The sequence below is a fragment of the Cebus imitator genome, unplaced genomic scaffold, assembly GCF_001604975.1.
Source record: "Cebus imitator isolate Cc_AM_T3 unplaced genomic scaffold, Cebus_imitator-1.0 Scaffold13, whole genome shotgun sequence".
Taxonomy (NCBI): Eukaryota; Metazoa; Chordata; class Mammalia; order Primates; family Cebidae; genus Cebus; species Cebus imitator.
This window is the reverse complement of record NW_016107328.1, coordinates 5,577,956-5,589,155: the sequence shown is the minus strand read 5'-3', so window position 1 is coordinate 5,589,155 and position 11,200 is coordinate 5,577,956. Positions and strand designations below refer to the sequence as shown.

Genomic DNA, 11,200 nt, shown 5'->3' with positions numbered 1-11,200 from the left:
TAGCCACTAAGATTGTGAGTTATTTGTTATAGCAGCTGGCTTTTATTGACCAATACAGTTATGAAGCTAGCTCTACAACTAGCTACATGACCTTGACCAAATCCTTTAATTTTTCTGGGCTTTCTCATATGTATGAAATTTTCCTGGCAGTCTTGTGGTCATAAGCACTTAGGTGTCTTCCAGGAAACAGTGTGATTGCCCACAGTAGCTCACATACCCATTGCCTTTCTTATTGTTCCTCTCCTGTGCTGGGCTGGATCCCCCTTCTGGGATTTTGCACTTGCTGTTACTTTTTCTTGTGAAATTTTTCTCCCAGGTCTTATGGGTCACCTCTTTCTCATTATTTAGGGTCAAGCTTTGCCATCACATCTTCAAAAAAGCCTTCCCTGGTGACTCAGTTAAATCAGCATCCCTGTCCTCCCAATCTTTATTCCAAGTATCCAACTTAATTTTATTTAGCCTCTACCTCTATCTGGAAGCAGATTGTTTATGTATTGGTTAATGAGAATATTATATCTTCTTATATAATATTGTAATCCCAGCACTTTGGGAGGCTGAGGCAGGCAGATCATGAGGTCAGGAGTTTGAGATCAGCCTGGCCAACATAGTGAAACCCTGCCTTTACTAAAAATATAAAAAATTAGCTGGGCGTGGTGGCAGGCACCTGTAATCCCAGCTACTCAGGAGGCTGAGGTGGGAGAATCGCTTGATCCCAGGAGGTGGAGGTTGCAGTGAGCCGAGATCGTGCCATTGCACTCCAGCCCAGGCACCATTGCAAGACTCCATCTCAAAAAAACAAAAAACAGAAAAACCTCAGAATATTATATATTATTCCCCAACCAGAATGTTAGCTCTATAAGGGAAACACTTTTGCCATGATTTCCTTGGAGTGTAGGACAGCCAAAGGCACATTGTAGGTGCTCAGCAAATACTGATGAATGTACAGGTATTGTGAGGGTTACAGGACATCATTATGTAAAAACTTTGGCACTTGGCCTGGCCCTTGGCAAGTGCTCAAAAATGGCAGATGGTGGTGAGTATCTGAGTGTATGGAGTTTCTGTTCTCATGTCCTTCTTTTCCACCTAGTTGTGAGCCTCTCAGACTCTCAAAGTCAGAAACTAGGTCTCATTTATCTTTGCTTCCCAGGGATCCCTACACACAAGAGGTGATCAATAAATGTGTGTGAAGGGAGTATTTGAAGAGACCCTCAAATTGTGTCCTTGATCTGGTACATTCAAAGACCAATGAAACCATCCTTGTTCTAAAAAAAATTAAACCTTTTTATTAGTATATTTATTTTATATATAAAAGAAATACAAAAAAAAAAAAAAAAAAAAAAAACAAAAAAAATGCTTTTATGGCAAATCAGATTTGTCGGTGCCTTCAGCTTGGGCTCCAGGCTCTGTCCCACTGGGTGACAACAAAGTCCGCCGGTTGTAATGACCCTTGATAATTCCCGTGTTGTTGTTCTCATTGAGTAGCTGCTTCTGCCTTTGCCTGTTGAGGGACTGGACGAGTCCCAGGACGACTGCAGCCAGGGAGTACTGCCCAGGCAGTCTTCTTGGGGGCAATATGAATGGGTTGGGTTGGACTCTTCCCAGGAGAAAGTACGTTTTGATTTTTCCTTCCTGTTCACTAATGCCTTTTACGTAGATCTCCCCTCGGTAGTCAAAGGCAAAGCCCTGATCTTTCAGGATGAGATAGGTCTCCTCTGGGACTTGGATCCGGCCACTAACCCCTGTGCTGTCCATTCGGCTTGCCAGGTTCACAGTTTTGCCCCAAATGTCATACTGTGGTTTCTTAGCGCCGATTACGCCAGCTACCACTGAGCCATGGCTGATGCCTAGGGGGTGAACCAAAGGAGTAAGAGGTCAGAGGTAAAAGAGAGACATTAGGGTGTCTGAACCCCTCCCTGGGACAGTGATCACTATGTGTGGGGTCTCTGTGGATGAACTGGAGGGTCTAGATCCTGCCTCAGTCACATACTAGATGTGTCACCTGGGTCAGTTACTTAACCTATTTGGACCTCACTTTTCTCATCAGTAGAATGGAAATAATTAAAGGAAGACTTAATGAGATAATATAAGTAAAGCCACCATGGCATAGTGTCTGGCAACCAGTGAGTGCTCGATTGAATATAATTATTATTTTCATAATAATGAAAATAACTGAGACTTGTCTCAGTCTGTGGGATGATCAGAGCATGGACCAGCAGTCAGGGTCCATGGGATCTCCTGCTTCTGCCGACATAGTGCTCTGAGAACCTGGACAGACCTTTTCCCTCTCTGTTTTAGCTTAGGTCCTCAGCGTCAATCCCTCAGTCCATGGCAATGGCTTTCTAACTGTCCTCCCTGTCTCCTCCCTTGTCCCCCTTGAGTTCATCCTCCACACTGCTGCAGAAGTGGGAGGGCTTTTTTGCACTGCACATCTGAACAAGTTACGACTCACCTAAATATCTTCCAGGGCTCCTTTCACTTACAGAATAAAGCCAATGCTTCTTGGAATCACAATCAAGAACCTCTCTGATCTGACTTTTGCCTGATTTTCCAGCCTCATTTATCCCACTCTTTTCCTTACTGCTGCATTATATCTGCACTGAACTGCTGGAGTTTTCCTAATCGCACCCAGTATCCACCTTTGTCCCTTTGTCCTGACTTTCTCTCTGCTTGGGCTATTACTTCCCCACAATTCCACAGTTTATCTGGTAAATACTTTTAAAGACAATTTCACTGCCTCCTCCCTCCTCCTGTAGGAAACAAAGAATTCTAGAAATGGTAGCATTTCAATAAACATGTTAGTGGACATGTATGTCTCTGTCTAACAGAATTATTTCATTCTACAAACATTGACTAGGCACCTGCTATGAGCCAGGTTCTGTCCTAGGCACTTGGGATATGGTGGGAGGGAAAAGAAGTACAGCCTTGGTCCCCATGGAGTTTACCTTCTACTGGGGAGAGATAGAAAATAATTTTTAAAATGTAATATAATATCAATGAATTATTAGGGCTACAAAGAAAAATCAATCAGGGTAAAAGAATGGTGAAAGATGGAAAAGAGTGTATTTTGGAGTAAGGGGATTAGCAAAGACTTTGTTGAGCAGAGATTTGAAGAAAGTGGTGGGAATAGCCATGCAGATATCTGGGTGAGATTATTCTAGTCAGAGGCAAAAGCAAGACACACAAACACACTGTTATAATTGACAGAATGTGAAAATATCACTCTATAAATTACATGGGCATCACAATGATAATTAGCTCTTTAAAATTTGCAGAGAACTTTGACAGCCAATACCCCATTTGATTCTCATTACTATGAAGTAGGGAGGGAGAGGAGGTAATAATTTAACACCCAACTTACACAGGAGGAAACGGAGACACAGAAGGTTTAAATGATTTGCCCAAAGTCATACAGCTGTTTACAGCAGACCCAAAACACAAACTGAGATGATTAATTCACTTGGAAAGTTAATTTTCCAGCCTCTGAGATCAGTGAAACTCTACTAACAGTATAATATTTCATGACAAGGGCTGACCCTGATTTGGCAACATCTTCAGAATTTACTTCGAATATCTCTTTGTTCATCATTACAGTTCTCTTTTTTATTCCTGGATCAATTGTGTAGTCAACGATTTCAGAAATGACATTGATAAGATTGATGGAAGATGTGGGAACAAACCCTGAACATCCCATCCACAGATCAAAAACATAAACTATAACTTCTTCAATCCAAAGAACAAAGACATATGGCATGCCTTAGATCTGACAAGTCAGATACTGGTATTTCATGACCTCTTTCTTGAAAGCCGCTAAGGGAGAAGCAGATAAAGTAAAATGGCATGTCAGCCAGAAGACGTCTACAGTATGAGGGCTGCAGCAAAAGTTATTTTAAACGGCACCTTGGCAGCCAGAATGTCATTGTCTCGGAGTCAGGAAATGCTGGAGCTGCTACTGGTGTGACTATTTGCCTGTGTGATCTTAGGCTAGTTACTCCCTTTTTCTGGGTCTGCGTTTTCTCATCTACAAAATGAGAATGTGGACTAGACCAGGGGCTTTCAGACTGCATTTCAGGAGGTCATTGAGGCTGAGTTGAGATGTGGAAGGAATGGCAAATTGTAAAGGATTATTATCGATTGCAGTGATTATTGTTATGCTGTTGCTTTGCACAGTGGTGTCTTTAAGCCCAAAGGAAGGGCGAGTTTTGCAGCTGAGTAAAGCCTGTCTTTGGAAGTATAGTATCTGCCATCCTCAAGAGCAGAATCCTGCCTTTGTCTAAAGAAATTATCCTGAAGAACCTGAGAGCAATACATTGACCACCAGCATTGAGCTACCCAAGAGTCAGAATTAAATGACTGATTAGTCGGCTACATCTCTATGCACAACCTTGCATGGGCAGGCAAGTTGGAAGAGAGGTTCACAATTGTCTAGCATTTGCCAAAGGCTGGCTGCTTTGTATTTCTGCACACAGGCCAGTATCCTAAATTGTTTCCAGCATCTTGAGTGAGAGGAAACTAAGAAAGGTCTGAGATGACCCTGTCCCCATCCTTGGCAGGGTGGTGATAGGCCTGTTGCATTTTGCAGGGAAAAGCTTCCTGGATTGATGCCCAAGGTAGGGGAGGGTCTGTGGAGCAAGGTCAGCTGGCTCTATCAGGCCCCACTTGCAGCCGCTACTCACCAATCCGGAGTTCAAAATTGTTGAATGAATGCTTGTTGATCTCCTGTATGCTTTCTGTCAGGGCGAGTGAGAAGTCAGCCAAAGCACACAAATGTCCCCATTTGTCTTCACATTGCTGAAGCAAACATGAGGAGAATTCATTTAATGTGAAACATGCGGAACATTAACATTTCTGCAGCAGGGGCTTTATGTCCTAACCCAACCCCACTTGCACATCCCTTAAAGGAAATGATCATGTGTGTGAGCCCCTGTACTCTCAAGTCACTGGTATCTCAGAACAAGGGAAGACATGAGATTTGCTTGCAAGAGTGTTGTAGATGTGGGTCATTGTGTTCCTTCTTCCACATCTACACCTGTCTGTTCAGGTTGATGTAGCATCGGTTCCTGAGTGTATGCTCACTGGCATGTATGTGAATGGGTGTGAGTGTATGTATGTATGTACATGTGTGTTGGGGGTGTGTGGGTGGGCATGACTGTATGTGGTGTGTGTGTGTGTGGGTGTGTATGTGTGAATGTATGTGTGTGTATGTGCATGTGTTGGGGTATGTGGGTGGGTGTGAGTGTATGTGGGTATGTGTAAATGCGTGTGTATGTTAGTGTGTGTTGGGGGAGGGTGTGAGTGTATGTATGTGTGTGTGTATGTGAGTGTGTGTGTGAGGGTATGTGGGTATGTGTGTATGTGTGAGTGTGTGTATATGTGCGTGTGTTTTGGGGTGTGTGGGTGGGTGTGAGTATATGTGAGTGTGTGTATGTATGTGAGAGTGTATGTGTGCACATTGTGAGTGTGTCTATGTGTGAGTGTGAGTATGCATATGTGTGTGTATGTGTGTATGTGAGTGTGTATGTGTGTATGTTGGGGGTGTATGGGTTGGTGTGAGTGTAGGTATGTGAGTGTGGGTATGTGTATGTGTGTGTATGTGTGTGTGTGAGTGTATGTGTTTATGTGTGTATGTGAGTGTGTTTGCGTGTATGTGTGTATGTGTGTATGTATATGTTCCTAGGTATGTGTAGCTTTTCCAATGTAAGAACTGTGTCTATTTCCTTTCAATTGCTCACAGTGTGTGTTTAAGAGATGTTACACATTTGCTTACAAAACTCCTAAGAGAAGTGCTGCACAAGCCTCTGGGCCTCTCTGAACTTCTGTTTCCAAATCTATAAAAAGGGGATAAGCCTACTTGCCCTTCCTACCTCATAGGTGTTGAACGAGATTTTTTAATATGAGAGAACTTTGTGCTCCTATAGAACAGAGGTTAGCAAACAGTTTCAGTAAAGGCCAGATAGCCAATATTTTAAGCTTTGTGGACCATATGGTCTTTGTTGTGACTACTCAGTGTTGCCATTTTAGCTTGAAAGGAGCAATAGGCAAAATATAAATGAATGAGCATGGCTGTGTTCCATAAAGTTTTATTTATAAAAACAGAGGGTGGGCCAGATTTGATCTGTGGGCTATAGTTTTCCAATCCCTGCTGCACATGTGCTAAATAATAACCAGCATGAATTTCGTCCCAGACAGTCATTCTTGAAGTATTTTATTGTTTTTAGTTGGAAAAAGGATAGGAAAGATGGGAAGAAATTGATGAGAATTCTATTTCCCCAAGTATCGTGGACTCATATTCATTTAACACGAATTGAGGACTTATTAGATAATTCATCCATTAGCCCTGGAAGGTAGACAGTGTTGCTGTTTAACATCAGTGCCTGGAACACAGTCAACACTCCAAAAAGCAGCAGCATTATTATCCTTACGTATGACTTTTGAAAGACAAAACAAAAATAAGAAAAAAGAGGCTAGTATTAAGCGTTTAGTAAGATCCACAACTAAATCACAATAGGGTATTTCTTGGCTCTGATTTTGTTCAAGGGAACAGTGAGGTTCAGAACAAAGTCTAGAAGTTTCTCAAAAAAAGCAGCATGGCTTGGTCGGGTAGACTCTACCTACCTTGGGGGCAAATTCACATCACATAACTACTATAATCCAGCCCATCAGGTTTTCTCCCCATCTTTCCCTAAGACTTGGCAACAGAGGCTTCACCACCATTGGTGACATGACAACAGCAAGATCCCTGCCATGCGTTGTGGCTGAGTCCAAAGAGTTACCTGTTTTTCAGGTGACAGGCCTGACACGGCCATGTAGGTGCTGCCAATGGTCTTAATCTTTTCAATGTCTTGAAATCGGTCTTCACCAAGCAACTGAAAGAGAGCCAGGCAATGGTGTTAGCCCTGGTGTTTATTCTTCCAGGAGGCTGGGGCTCCTGAAAACAGGCCCCTGGCTTACAGTGAGTTGCCTCATGATTCAGCATCCTCCAGTTACCTGCTTTTCTCTTGAGAATCATGCTTGCAGCCAGTCACATATATTTAATGAGGACTACTTGCTAAGGGTCAGGAGCAGAGATGGGTGTCACCTGGTACTCTTTAAGGAGTAGGTCTGCCTCTTCACATGTAAGTCAGATCTGTCCCTGCTCTGTGCAAAACCCTCCTATGGCTTCCTGTTTTACTCAAGGTCAAAGTCAGTCTTCATTGTGACTTGCAAGGCTTGCAGAGACCTGTCCCCTCTCTTATTGTCTCCTTCTCTCATTCTGCTCCAGCCACACTGATCTCCTTTGCCCCTTGCCACACTGACCTGAGAACAAACCAAGTCTGCTTCGGCCTCAGGACTTCTGCACCTGTTGTTCCCTTGCTGGGCTACTCTTCCCTCAGACAACTGCATGGCTCACTCCCTCACCTCCTACAGGTCTTTCTTCAAATCCCATCTCTGCAATGCAGTCCTCTTGACCACCCCATCTAAAAGTGAACACAGCATCCCATCCCCACATACATATTCTTATCTTCAGAAAGAGCCTGAGTCAGGTGAGAACATGTGGACTCAGGGAGAGGAGCATCACACACTGGAGGCAGTTGAGGGGTGGGTAGGTGAGAGACAGCGGGGGATAGGGAGGGTGAGGAGGGTGGGGAGGGATAACATGGGGAGAAATGACAGATATAGCATGCACCTAAAATAAAATAAAATAAAATAAATCTGGAAACATCATTCTCAGCAAACTGACACAAGAACAGAAAGCCAAACACCACATGTTCTCACTCATAGGTGGGTGTTGAACAACGAGAACACGTGGACTCAGGGAGAGGAGCATCACACACTGAGGGCAGTTGGGGGGTAGGGAAGAGAGAGCAGGGGGTGGGAAGGGAGGGGAGGGTGGGGAGGGATAACATGGGGAGAAATGACAGATATAGTATACACCTAAAGTAAAATAAATAAATTTTTAAAAAATAAAATAAAAAAATAGACTGGAAGAGGGATGTCTACATACGTTGGGGCACAGAACTAGGGCTTCTGCCTCCATTGCTCATCTGTTTCTCTGCGTGGCACTTTGAGCCTGGCATTCTCAGAACTATTTTGCAGATGAATAAACAGAGTCCCCATGTGGTAAAACAGTGTGTCCCAAGATCCCAGGGTGAGAAAGGGGAGACAGGACCAGCTACATAATTTGCAGGGCCCAGTGCAAAGTGAAAATGTGGAACACCTTGTTCAAAAATTAAGACTTACATGGGAGCAACAGCAGAATGTTAAAACAAGTGTCAGTCCCTTTTGTAACTGCACAGGCTGCACGCTCATGAAGCCAGCCCTGAGTGGGAGAGTTAGGCTCCAACTCAAACCTCACTGATTTCCAAGTCTAAACTTTGTCTTCTTAGTCCAACTCTTGGCAGACATTTAGATGCAATTTCTGATGCTCTAACTTTTTACCTTCATTTAAGATTGTAATATCCTCAGGGTCTCATGTCATCCTGGGGAGGACAGACAAGCAGATGCAGAGAAAAGGTGTTTTTTTATTTTATAGACTCTCTTGTTTCAGGCATTGTTTCAAAATTAACCAGGAGCTAAGAAAACCTGGAAAATTCCTCCCTGAGAGAAACTCTTCTGGAAACTTGGAGAACATAGGTAGGTGTTTTGCTTTGGGCTGTGTGTGCATGTGTGTGTGTGTAACCTGATTTACAGCAGAGGCAGGCTTTGTTTATTATTTTTGTTTCCTGAACTAAAGCGAAGCCCCTCTTCTGCTCCCGCTGAGATTCTGCAAATTGTGCCCGGGGTCTGCAGGTCTTCAGTCTTGGATCATGACTGACCTTTGCCCTCAGACACTAAGCAAACAGATTTGGTGTTGTGGCAGCTCTTCAGCCGCTAATGTTTCCACTTAAAAATCCTGGAACATCTTCAATGGCTCACCTTCCCTCTGCCTCCCTGCAGCTACTTCCCCGCAGCTTTCCGCTGGCGGTGGACTGATCTGACGTGGTCCTGTGGAGAGCAGGTACTTTTCCTTCCCTTCTCATCAGAACCACTTGGCTAAGAGCCAGTTTCAGGCTCTGGTAAGCCTCCCCGTCAGAAGAGAGTTTGGAGGCAGAAAGGAGCTTCATCATCTCATTTAATATCCATGCAGCAGATTTATTTACACTATAGCTAAAAGTGTCTGGGGGCATACTGTGGTCCCTGATCAGCCCCTTGTTCACTAGAACAAATGGAGATGTGAGATGTGAGAGGGGTCTTTGGCCCTTTGTTGAGGTAGGGGTTGAGGGGTGAGACGCCCTTGAGTTGGGTTATTGCAAACACAGTCTTGGAGGGTGTGATCTGTGCAAAGGTTAGGTTTCCTCTGAGCCAGGAAAGAATTTTGCATGATCTCAGTTTCTGGTGGTGATTCTGTCAGCTAGAAGAGAAGCGTCAGTACTGAAGTGAACACAGCCAGGCAGAATCTAGAGGGCCTCTCTTGACCAAAAAACAAAACAACAAAACAAAACACGGCATGTCTGAGTGACCCAAGGGCCCACACAGGCAAAGTTGGGAGTGCTTGGGGCTGGCGATTCAGGCCACGTTTTTATTTTTCCTGTCGACGACATTCTCCCTGACCTTCCCCCTTCCCCTGTCCCACCCTTTCTCTTCCACCTCCTCCCTTTCCTCCTCCTTTCATCCTTCTTCTCCTCATCGCTGTCTCTCTTCTCTCTCCCCTCCTCCCCATCTACTCCTCCCCCTCCTCCTCTTATTCACACTTGTCCTCCTAGTCTAAAGCCCATGTTCTGAACAACCCAGCCTCCTAGACCAAACCCCTTTTCTCTAACTTTCTTCTGCAAACGCCCATTTCAACCACTAGGGGGCACTGCTCTCTTTCTCTGCTTTGGAAGACTCCAGAGTGTCTATAATTCGATTCACTGAGAAGCAAATGTAATTCAAATGTACTTTATTCATTACAATTTTAAAATGTGAGAGGGAGCATTTTTGGAAGATGGGTTGCTATAAAGCAAACGTTCACCTGCGGCCCAGAATGACTTTGAATGTGGCGCGACACAAATTTGTAAACTGTCTTAAAACATGAGATATTTCTTTTTGCGAATTTTTTAAGCTCATCAGGTATCCTTAGTGTTAGTGTATTTCAGGCTTACCAGAGCCTGAAACTGGCTCTCAGCCAAGTGGTTCTGATGAGAAGGGAAGGAAAAGTACCTGCTCTCCACAGGACCACGTCAGATCAGAATTGTAGCCCAAGACAATTCTTCTTTCAATGTGGCCCAAGGAAGCCAAAACAATGGACACCCCTGCTGTAAAGTTTAAAATACAACAAAGCTTGACGTCTTAATCATTAGTCAAATATTTTTAATAGGGTAATTAAAAAATTGTTAAGTGTGTTTTGAATTGCATTAACCTATCTTCATCTTACTATCTGCCAGTTTGTTTATGTCCTCCCATTAATTAGTTCTTTAGGCAAGTATTTAGCAAGCATCTGCCATGTCTATCTCTTACATGCTAGACACAGAGCTAGGCCTTGGAGACTTAACCAGCTACAAGAATATGGCTTCCATTTTAGCGAGCTTGTGGCCTAGCATAGAGACAGGAGTTAAAGGCGCTATTGTCACAAGATTGCCTTCCCCTCCTCACCTTGCAAGGCCCTCTGTACTAAGACACTTACCAGTGACTTCCTGTGTAAGAGCAACTCATAGTCACCCTGCCTCCCATTGAATGGTGAAGCCTTGGGAGGCAAGAAGTGATTAGGTCTTATCCATCTTGACCCCCTACAGCCATACCAAGAAAACTACGATGACCGCAACTGAGCTTACGTCTTCAGAATCATTACCATGAAGTGCCAGGTAAGTGAGAAATAGTGCAACACAAATGATTACACATCGAAATAGTATGGGAGACTGAAGTTTAAATCTTGGCTTTCCCACTTAGTGGTATGTGACCCTGGTCATTCTTGGTGTGTCTAAGTCTCAGCTTTGCTTATTTATAAAGTGAAAGCTAATAATTCCTAGCCTAAGGGTTTGTGTGAGAGATAAATCACTATTAAGTGATATATATTGAAAATGCTTTGCGTTTCTGGAAACGTGTAAAAACCTGTAGGGATTAGTAACATGGGTTTCCACCCTAGAACTAAGTGGGTAGTGGAAGGTAAACAGGGCAGTATTGAAGGGTTTCAGCCTCTATGATAGAAGATTTTTCAGAGTATACATTTTTCATTAAAAAAGGAGTGAAGGCCGGGCGCGGTGGCTCA

General features: G+C 43.7%; 1 protein-coding gene across 3 annotated transcripts in view; it reads right to left on the bottom strand.

The window, feature by feature from the left end:
- Positions 1-1,257: 1,257 nt before the first annotated feature.
- ADCY8 (adenylate cyclase 8) overlaps positions 1,258-11,200 on the bottom strand; it is a 268,034-nt gene continuing 258,091 nt past the window's right edge. For 2 of the 3 annotated variants that reach the window (XM_017500379.2, XM_017500387.2), the window contains exons 15-17: positions 6,771-6,863; positions 4,674-4,788; positions 1,261-1,844 (exon numbers count right to left, since the gene is read on the bottom strand). In XM_017500379.2, the coding sequence (XP_017355868.1) occupies positions 1,357-1,844; positions 4,674-4,788; positions 6,771-6,863 (696 nt within the window). In that variant the 3' untranslated portion in view covers positions 1,261-1,356. Of the gene's footprint in view, positions 1,845-4,673; positions 4,789-6,770; positions 6,864-11,200 lie in introns of all 3 variants that reach the window. The other variant, XM_017500373.2, reaches the window with a different exon arrangement.